This window comes from Cetorhinus maximus, unplaced genomic scaffold, assembly GCF_964194155.1.
Source record: "Cetorhinus maximus unplaced genomic scaffold, sCetMax3.hap1.1 HAP1_SCAFFOLD_519, whole genome shotgun sequence".
Taxonomy (NCBI): Eukaryota; Metazoa; Chordata; class Chondrichthyes; order Lamniformes; family Cetorhinidae; genus Cetorhinus; species Cetorhinus maximus.
Genome location: NW_027596461.1, coordinates 252,675 through 262,500, shown reverse-complemented (window position 1 = coordinate 262,500; position 9,826 = coordinate 252,675). Strand labels below are relative to the sequence as shown.

Here is a 9,826-nt window from a genome sequence, read left to right as displayed (position 1 = left end):
TTCGCCCCAGCCCATCTCTGTCCCTGTCTCTCTCTCTCTCTCTCTCTCTCTCTCTCTCTCAGTTTCTGTCTCTGCATCCCACTGGCTCTGGAGAACTCCTGCTCACTCCCCCTTCTCCCCCAAACACCAACTTCTGGGGGGTGGGAGATGGGGGGAAAGACCCTGCGCGAACACTCGGGGAACTCACGATGTAAAAAACAACTTCCTACCTGGGAGCGATCCCTCGGCCGGTGTCTGGCTGCACTCAGTCCCCAACTTGGTAGACAGCATTGTCTCTGCGGGGGGACGGTGTCGCTGCTGTTAAAGATTCCTCTGGGACAGAGAAAGATAGTCTCGTAATCGCTTCCAAAATAATTGTTTCTTTAAGGAAGAATTTTGCCCTTCCTGGGGGGAGAAGCACAGTTCACGTGTCCAGTGTCTCTGTCTCTTGACCAGAACTAAGGGAAAATAGAAGAGGGAGTGAAATATATAAACTGGTTTAAGGGGGAGGGGGTGGGACAGGTAGAGATGGATAGAGGGCCAGTGATAGGTGGAGGGAACCAAAAAATGTCACGGGCCAAAGGATAAAGAGGTGTTGATGGTGGTGATATCAGGGAAGAAATGTGCTAATGGGGACATTAAGGGTAGAAAGCAAGACATGCAAGGTACAGATAGCCCAATGGATGGAAACACATTCCAAACAATAATGGCAATAGGTGGGAAAAGAAAAATATATAGAAATGTTTGGGGGAAACAGGGGGTGGGGATGGAGGAGAGAGTTCCTGATCGAAAGTGGTTGAACTCAATATTCAGTCTGGGAAGCTGTAAAGTGCCCAGTCGGTAGATAAGGTTCTGTTCCATCCATTGTTTTACCTCAGACAGAGTAAAGACCTCTTAGAACAGAGATGAGGAGAAACTTCTTTAGCCAGAGAGAGTGGGTGAATCTCTGGAATTCATTGCCACAGAAGGCTGTGGAGGCCAGGTCATTGAGTGTATTTAAGACCGAGATAGATAGGTTCCTGATTGGTAAGGGGGATCAAAGGTTATGGGGAGAAGGCGGGAGAATGGGGTTGAGAAACTGATCAGCCATGATTGAATGGCGGAGCAGACTTGATGGGCCGAATGGCCTAATTCGTGCTCCAATGTCTTATGGTCTTATGGTCTTATGGAGCGCTGCACTGTCGGAGGGTCAGTACTGAGTGAGCGCGTCACTGTCGGAGGGTTAGTATTTAGGTAGCACCGCACTGTGGGAGGCTCAGTGGTTCAGGAGCGATGCACTGTCTCAAGGTCAGTATTGATGGAGAGCAGCCTTGTTGGAGGGTCAGTGCTGAGGGAGCGACGCAGTATCGGAGGGTCAGTTCTGATGGAGCGCCGCACTATCGGAGGGTCAGTACTGAGGGAGCGCCGCACTGTTGGTGGGTCAGTGCTGAGGGGGCGACGCACTGTCGGAGGGTCAGTGCTGTGGGAGCGCCGCACTGTCGGAGGGTCAGTGCTGAGGGAGCGCCGCGCTGTCGGAGGGTCAGTGCTGAGGGAGCGTCGCACTGTCAGAGGGTCAGTGCTGAGGGAGCGCCGCACTGTCAGAGGGTCAGTGCTGAGGTAGCGCCGCACTGTAGGAGGGTCAGAACAGAGGGAGGGATGCGCTGTCGGAGGGTCAGTGCTCAGGGAGCGCCGCTTTGTCGGAGGGTCAGTGCACAGGGAGCGCAGCATTGTCGGAGGGTCAGTGCTGAGGGAGCTCTGCGATGTCGGAGTTTTAGTGCCAAGGGAGCTCCACACTGTCAGAGGGTCAGTGCTGAGAGCGCGCTGTACTGTCGGAGGGTTAGTGCTGTGGGAGCGCCGCACTGTCGGAGGGTCAGTGCTGAGGGAGCGCCGCGCTGTCGGAGGGTCAGTGCTGAGGGAGCTACGCATTGTCAGAGGGTCAGTACTGGGAGAGCTCCAAACTGTCGGGGTGTCAGGAATGAGGGAGCGCCGCACTGTCGGAGGGTCAGTGCTGAGGGAGCGCCGCGCTGTCCGAGTGTCAGTGCTGAGGGAGCTCCGAACTGTTGGGGGGTCAGTATTGAGGGTGCGCTGCACTCTCGGAGGGACAGTGCTGAGGGAGCACCACGTTGTCGGAGGATCAGTGCTGAGGGTGCGCCGCACTACAGAGGGTCAGTGCTGAGGGAGCGCCGCGATGTCGGAGGGTCAGTGCTGAGGGAGCGCCGCGCTATCGGAGGGTCAGGACTGAGGGAGCGCCGCATTGTCAGTTGGTCAGCGCTGAGGGAGTGCCTGTCTGTCGGAGGGTCAGTACAGAGGGAGCGCCATACTTTCGGAGGGTCAGTGCTTAGATAGCTCCGAACTGTCAGAGGGTCGGTGCTGAGGGAGTGCCGCACTTTCGGAGGGTCAGTGCTGAGGGAGCGCCGCTTTGTCGGAGGGTCAGTGCTGAGGAAGTGCAGCACAGTTTGAGGGTCAGTGCTGAGGGTGTGTCGCACTGTCGGAGGGTCAGTGCTGAGGGAGCGCCGCTTTGTCGGAGGGTCAGTGCTGAGGGAGCGCCGCACTGTCGGAGGGTCAGTGCAGAGGTAGCGCCGCACAGTTTAAGGGTCAGTGCTGAGGGAGTGCCGCACTTTCGGAGGGTCAGTGCTGAGGGAGCGCCGCACTGTCGGAAGGTCAGTGCTGAGGTAGCGCTGTACTGTGGGAGGGTCAGAACAGAGGGAGGGATGCGCTGTCGGAGGGTCAGTGCTGAGGGAGTGCCGCACAGTTTGAGGGTCAGTGCTCAGGGATTGCCACACAGTTTGAGGGTCAGTGCTGAGGGAGTGCCGCACAGTTAGAGGGTCAGTGCTGAGGAAGTGCCGTACAGTTTGAGGGTCAGTGCTGAGGAAGTGCCGCACAGTTTGAGGGTCAGTGCTGAGGGAGTGCCACACAGTTTGAGGGTCAGTGCTGAGGGAGTGCCGCACAGTTTGAGGGTCAATGCTGAGGGAGTGCCGCACTTTCGGAGGGTCAGTGCTGAGGGAGCGCTGCTTTGTCGGATGGTCAGTGCTGAGGAAGTGCCGCACAGTTTGAGGGTCAGTGCTGAGGGAGTGCCGCACAGTTTGAGGGTCAGTGCTGAGGGAGTGCCGCACTTTCGGTGGGTCAGTGCTGAGGGAGCACCGCACTGTTGGAGGGTCAGTGCTGAGGGAGCCGCACTGTCAGAGGTTCAGTTCTGAGGGAACACCGCGCTGTCGGAGGGTCAGATTTGAGGGAGCGCCGCACTGTCGGAAGGTCAGTGCTGAGGGAGTGCCGCACTGTCGGAGGGTCTGTACTGAGGGAGCGCCGCACTGTCGGAGGGTCAGTGCTGAGGTGGTGCCGTACTGTTGGAAGGTCAGTGCTGAGGGAGCGCTGCACTGTCGGAGGGTCAGTGCTGAGGGAGCCGCACTGACGGAAGGTCAGTGCTGAGGGAGCGTCGCACTGTCAGCGGGTCAGTGCTGAGGGAGCCACACTGTCAGAGATTCAGTTCTGAGGGAGCGCCGCACTGTCGGAGGGTCAGTGCTGAGGGAGCGCTGCACTGTCAGAGGTTCAGTTCTGAGGGAACGCCGCACTGTCAGAGGGTCAGTGCTGAGGGAGCGCCACACTGTCGGAGGGTCAGTGCTGAGGGAGTGCCGCACTGTCGGAGGGTCATTGCTGAGGGAGCGCCGCACTGTCGGAGTGTCAGTGCTGAGGGAGTGCCGCACTGTCGGAGGGTCAGTGCTGAGGGAGCGCCGCACTGTCGGAGGCTCAGTGCTGAGGGAGCGCTGCACTGTGTGAGGGTCAGTGCTGAGGTAGCGCCGTACTGTGGGACGGTCAGAGCAGAGGAAGGGATACGCTGTCGGAGGGTCAGTGCTGAGGGAGCGCCGCTTTGTAGGAGAGTCAGTGCACAGGGAGCGCCGCACTGTCGGAATGTCAGTGGTGAGGGGGCGCCGCACTGTCGGAGGGTCAATGCTGAGGGAGTACCGCACAGTTTGAGGGTCAGTGTTGAGGGAGTGCCGCACAGTTTGAGGGTCAGTGCTGAGGGAGTGCGGCACTTTCGGTGGGTCAGTGCTGAGGGAGCGCCGCACTGTTGGAAGGTCACTGCTGAGGGAGCGATGCACTGTGGGAGGGTCAGTGCTGAGGGAGCCGCACTGACGGAAGGTCAGTGCTGAGGGAGCAGCACTGTCAGAGGTTCAGTTCTGAGGTAGCGCCGTACTGTGGGAGGGTCAGAACAGAGGGAGGGATGCGCTGTCGTAGGGTCAGTGCTGAGGGAGCGCCGCACTGTCGGAGGGTCAGTGGTGAGGGAGCGCCGCACTGTCGGAAGGTCAGTGCTGAGGGATTGCGGCACTGTCGGAGGGTCAGTGCTGAGGTAGCGCCGTTCTGTGGGAGGGTCAGAGCAGAGGGAGGGATACGCTGTCGGAGGGTCAGTGCTGAGCGAGCTCCTCACCGTCGGAGGGTCAGTGCTGACGGAGCGCCGCGCTGTTGGAGGGTCAGTACTGATGGAGCGCCGCACTGTCGGAAGGTCAGTGCTGAGGGATTGCGGCACTGTCGGAGGGTCAGTGCTGAGGTAGCGCCGTACTGTGGGAGGGTCAGAGCAGAGGGAGGGATGCGCTGTCGGAGGGTCAGTGCTGAGGAAGTGCCGCACTATCGGAGGGTCAGGAATGAGGGAGCGCCGAGTTGTCAGTTGGTCAGCGCTGAGGGAGCGCTGGTCTGTCGGAGGGTCAGTACAGAGGGAGTGCCATACTTTCGGAGGGTCAGTGCTTAGATAGCTCTGCACTTTCAGAGGGTCGGTGCTGAGGGAGCGACGCACTGTTTGAGGGTCAGTGGTGAGGGAGATCTGCGATGTCGGAGTTTTAGTGCTGAGGGAGCTCCACACTGTAGGAGGGTCAGTGCTGAGAGCGCGCTGTACTGTCAGAGGGTTAGTGCCGAGGGTGCGCCGCGCTGTTGGAGGGTCAGTGCTGAGGGAGTGTCGCACTTTCGGAGGGTCAGTACTGAGGGAGCGCTGCGCTGTCGGAAGGTCAGTTTTGAGGTAGCGCCGCACTGTCGGATGGTCAGTGCTGAGGGAGTGACGCACTGTCGGAGGGTCAGTGCTGAGGTAGCGCCGTACTGTGGGAGGGTCAGAACAGAGGGAGGGATGCGTTGTCGGAGGGTCAGTGCAGAGGGAGCGCAGCACTATCGGAGGGTCAGTGCTGAGGGAGCGCTGCGCTGTCGGAGTTTTAGTGCTGAGGGAGCTCCACACTGTAGGAGGGTCAGTGCTGAGAGCGTGCTGTACTGTCAGAGGGTCAGTGCCGAGGGTGCGCCGCGCTGTTGGAGGGTCAGTGCTGAGGGAGTGACGCACTGTCAGAGGGTCAGTGCTGGGGGAGCTCCAGACTGTCAAGGTGTCAGGACTGAGGGAGCGCCGTACTGTTGGAGGGTCAGTGCTGTGGGAGCGCCGCAATGTCGGACGGTCAGTGCTGAGGGAGCGCCGCACTGTCCGAGTGTCAGTGCTGAGGGAGCTCCGAACTGTTGGGGGGTCAGTATTGAGGGAGCGCCGCAATCTCGGAGGGACAGTTCTGAGGCAGCACCACACTGTCGGAGGGTCAGTACTGTGGGAGCTCCAAACTGTCGGGGGGGTCAGGACTGAGGGAGCGCCGCACTGTCGGAGGGTCAGTGCTGAGGGTGCGCCGCACTGTCGGAGGGTCAGTGCTGAGGGTGCGCCGCACTGTCGGAGGGTCAGTGCTGAGGGTGCGCCGCACTGTCGGAGGGTCAGTGCTGAGGGTGCGCCGCACTGTCGGAGGGTCAGTGCTGAGGGTGCACCGCACTGTCGGAGGGTCAGTGCTGAGGGATTGCGGCACTGTCGGAGGGTCAGTGCTGAGGTAGCGCCGTACTGTGGGAGGGTCAGAGCAGAGGGAGGGATGCGCTGTCGGAGGGTCAGTGCTGAGGGAGTGCCGCACTATCGGAGGGTCAGGAATGAGGGAGCGCCGAGTTGTCAGTTGGTCAGCGCTGAGGGAGCGCTGGTCTGTCGGAGGGTCAGTACAGAGGTAGCGCCATACTTTCGGAGGGTCAGTGCTTAGATAGCTCTGCACTTTCAGAGGGTCGTGCTGAGGGAGCGACGCACTGTTTGAGGGTCAGTGGTGAGGGAGATCTGCGATGTCGGAGTTTTAGTGCTGAGGGAGCTCCACACTGTAGGAGGGTCAGTGCTGAGAGCGCGCTGTACTGTCAGAGGGTTAGTGCCGAGGGTGCGCCGCGCTGTTGGAGGGTCAGTGCTGAGGGAGTGTCGCACTTTCGGAGGGTCAGTACTGAGGGAGCGCTGCGCTGTCGGAAGGTCAGTTTTGAGGTAGCGCCGCACTGTCGGATGGTCAGTGCTGAGGGAGTGACGCACTGTCGGAGGGTCAGTGCTGAGGTAGCGCCGTACTGTGGGCGGGTAAGAACAGAGGGAGGGATGCGTTGTCGGAGGGTCAGTGCAGAGGGAGCGCAGCACTGTCGGAGGGTCAGTGCTGAGGGAGCTCTGCGCTGTCGGAGTTTTAGTGCTGAGGGAGCTCCACACTTTAGGAGGGTCAGTGCTGAGAGCGCTCTGTACTGTCAGAGTGTCAGTGCCGAGGGTGCGCCGCGCTGTTGGAGGGTCAGTGCTGAGGGAGTGATGCACTGTCAGAGGGTCAGTGCTGGGGGAGCTCCAGACTGTCAAGGTGTCAGGACTGAGGGAGCGCCGTACTGTTGGAGGGTCAGTGCTGTGGGAGCGCCGCGATGTCGGAGGGTCAGTGCTGAGGGAGCGCCGCGCTGTCCGAGTGTCAGTGCTGAGGGAGCTCCGAACTGTTGGGGGGTCAGTACTGAGGGAGCGCCGCAATCTCGGAGGGACAGTTCTGAGGGAGCACCACACTGTCGGAGGGTCAGTACTGTGGGAGCTCCAAACTGTCGGGGGGTCAGGACTGAGGGAGTGCCGCACTGTCGGAGGGTCAGTGCTGAGGGTGTTCCGCACTGTCGGAGGGTCAGTGCTGAGGGAGCGCCGCACTGTCGGAGGGTCAGTACTGAGGGAGCGCCGCACTGTCGGAGGGTCAGTGCTGAGGGTGTTCCGCACTGTCGGAGGGTCAGTGCTGATGTACGCTGGACTGTCGGAGAGTAATCGCTAAGGGAGCGCCACACTGTCGGAGGGTCAGTACTGGGCGAGCGCCATACTTTCGGAGGGTCAGTGCTTAGATAGCGCCGCACTGTCGGAGGGTCATTGCTGAGGGAGCTCCGAATTGTTGTAGGGTCAGCGCTGTGGGTGCGCCGCACTGTAGCAGTGTCAGTGCCGAGGGAGCGCCGCGCTGTCGGATGGTCAGTGCTGAGGGAGTGCAGCACTGTCGGAGGGTCAGTGCTGAGGGAGCCGCACTGTCGGAGGGTCAGTTTTGAGGGAGTGCGGCACTGTCGGAGGGTCAGTGCTGAGGGAGCCGCTCTGTCGGAGGGTCAGTGCTGAGGGAGCCGCACTGTCGGAGGGTCAGTACTGAGGGAGCCGCACTGTCGGAGGGTCAGTGCTGAGGGAGCGCCGTACTGTCGGAGGGTCAGTGCTGAGGGAGCGCCGCACTGTCGGAGGGTCAGTGCTGAGGTAGCGCACGTCTTTCTTTCGCTACGGTCAGTCTTTCCTTGTCTCCCTCTCTCTCTCTCTCTCTCTTTCTCTTCGATAAGGGGGGAATTGGATAAATACTGGAAGGGGAAAAATGTGCAGGGTTATGGGGGGGAAAGAGCCGGTGGGGTCAGGGGTGGGGGTTAGAGTGTGGGGCTAATTGGACAGATCTTTCAAAGAGACAGCACATGCATGATGGGCTGAATGGCCTCCTCTTGAGCTGTGTCATTCTGTGATTGGACCAACGCCTCCGCCTTCAAAGGCTCCGACCCCCCCTCCCCCACCCCCGTTCAACCTGCCCACCCCCCAACATGAGCTTTTGAAACCGAACCTGCCCGACTGCTGTTGAGCCTCTGTCAGGTCGTCGAGGTTTTGTTGACCAGCAGGTGGGAGCGTTTGCCCCAGTTTCATATTGGGCCATCCACAGGAGGAGGCCATTCAGCCCTTCGAGGCTCAAGGGCCTGAATGGGCCTCTTCCTGTTCCTGTTTAAAAGGCTCGAGGGGTCTGAATGGCCTCCTCCTGTTCCTGTGTAACAGTCTCGACAGCGGGGCTGAATGGCCTCCTCCTGTTCCTGTGTAACATGCTTGAGAGGAGTTGAATGAGCCTCCTCCTGTTCCTGTGTAAAAGGCTCGAGAGGGGCTGAATGGCCTCCTCCTGTTCCTATTTGCAGAGACGTGTACACACACACACACACACACACAATATACCACTGACTGAAACAATGTTTAATTTTATTGAGTACACACAAAACATCATAAATACGCAGGTAGTTTCTCTGGCATCAGCTCGATGGGCCGAATGGCCTGCTATGCTGTAACAACTGTCGGTTCACTAACTGACACCGCGATTTAAAGACAGTCTCGTGCCGCCATTCACAAGAGGGTTTCACGTTGAACCAGGAACATGATCTCAGCGGCACCCTCAAGGGCCTGGGCACAATACACGAGGATTTACAGACCAGGGTGGACACAGCTGGTTCCAGAATTTCCCCAGAAACTCACCCAACTCGGGGCCTCCCCTGGCGCTCTCCCCAAGGCACTGGCATGGCCAACGGCTCTCCGGTGCCATCCCCCAACCTCACCAACTCCCCCTCAGCTATTTGGCCACAGCGTGTGTCACAATGCGATCGAACGACGGTGCGTTGCTCTCCCCTTAAATCCAGGCTTCTTCCCTTATCCGTGTGCATGAGGATGCGGGGGTGGGGGGTGGGGATGGGAGTGAGGAAGGAATCTCTCAATGCCCCACCCAACACCCCCTCCAGAAAAGTGCCAGGTCTGTAAAGCTCGCAAGTGTCCTTAAGGGGAGAATGGAGAGAGATTGCGGCTGCTCATGGAAATCACTGTTGGAGGGTGACTATTGAGGAAGCTCCGCACTGTCGGAGGGTCAGTGCTGATGGAGCGCCATACTTTCGGAGGGTCAGTGCTTAGATAGCTCTGCACTTTCAGAGGGTCGGTGCTGAGGGAGCGACGCACTGTTTGAGGGTCAGTGGTGAGGGAGATCTGCGATGTCGGAGTTTTAGTGCTGAGGGAGCTCCACACTGTAGGAGGGTCAGTGCTGAGAGCGCGCTGTACTGTCAGAGGGTTAGTGCCGAGGGTGCGCCGCGCTGTTGGAGGGTCAGTGCTGAGGGAGTGTCGCACTTTCGGAGGGTCAGTACTGAGGGAGCGCTGTGCTGTCGGAAGGTCAGTTTTGAGGTAGCGCCGCACTGTCGGATGGTCAGTGCTGAGGGAGTGACGCACTGTCGGAGGGTCAGTGCTGAGGTAGCGCCGTACTGTGGGAGGGTAAGAACAGAGGGAGGGATGAGTTGTCGGAGGGTCAGTGCAGAGGGAGCGCAGCACTGTCGGAGGGTCAGTGCTGAGGGAGCTCTGCGCTGTCGGAGTTTTAGTGCTGAGGGAGCTCCACACTTTAGGAGGGTCAGTGCTGAGAGCGCTCTGTACTGTCAGAGTGTCAGTGCCGAGGGTGCGCCGCGCTGTTGGAGGGTCAGTGCTGAGGGAGTGATGCACTGTCAGAGGGTCAGTGCTGGGGGAGCTCCAGACTGTCAAGGTGTCAGGACTGAGGGAGCGCCGTACTGTTGGAGGGTCAGTGCTGAGGGAGCGCCGCGCTGTCCGAGTGTCAGTGCTGAGGGAGCTCCGAACTGTTGGGGGGTCAGTACTGAGGGAGCGCCGCAATCTCGGAGGGACAGTTCTGAGGGAGCACCACACTGTCGGAGGGTCAGTACTGTGGGAGCTCCAAACTGTCGGGGGGTCAGGACTGAGGGAGCGCCGCACTGTCGGAGGGTCAGTGCTGAGGGTGTTCCGCACCGTCGGAGGGTCAGT

General features: G+C 59.8%; 1 protein-coding gene across 1 annotated transcript in view; it reads right to left on the bottom strand.

Annotated features, from left to right (window-relative positions):
- The window catches only part of LOC144673941 (serine/threonine-protein kinase pim-3-like), a 17,743-nt gene extending 9,161 nt beyond the window's left edge, over positions 1 to 8,582 (bottom strand). Inside the window, exon 1 of the mRNA XM_078535532.1 lies at positions 8,516 to 8,582. Within this exon, the coding sequence (XP_078391658.1) occupies positions 8,516 to 8,582 (67 nt within the window). The remainder of the gene's footprint in view (positions 1 to 8,515) is intronic.
- Between the last annotated feature and the right edge of the window lie 1,244 nt (positions 8,583 to 9,826).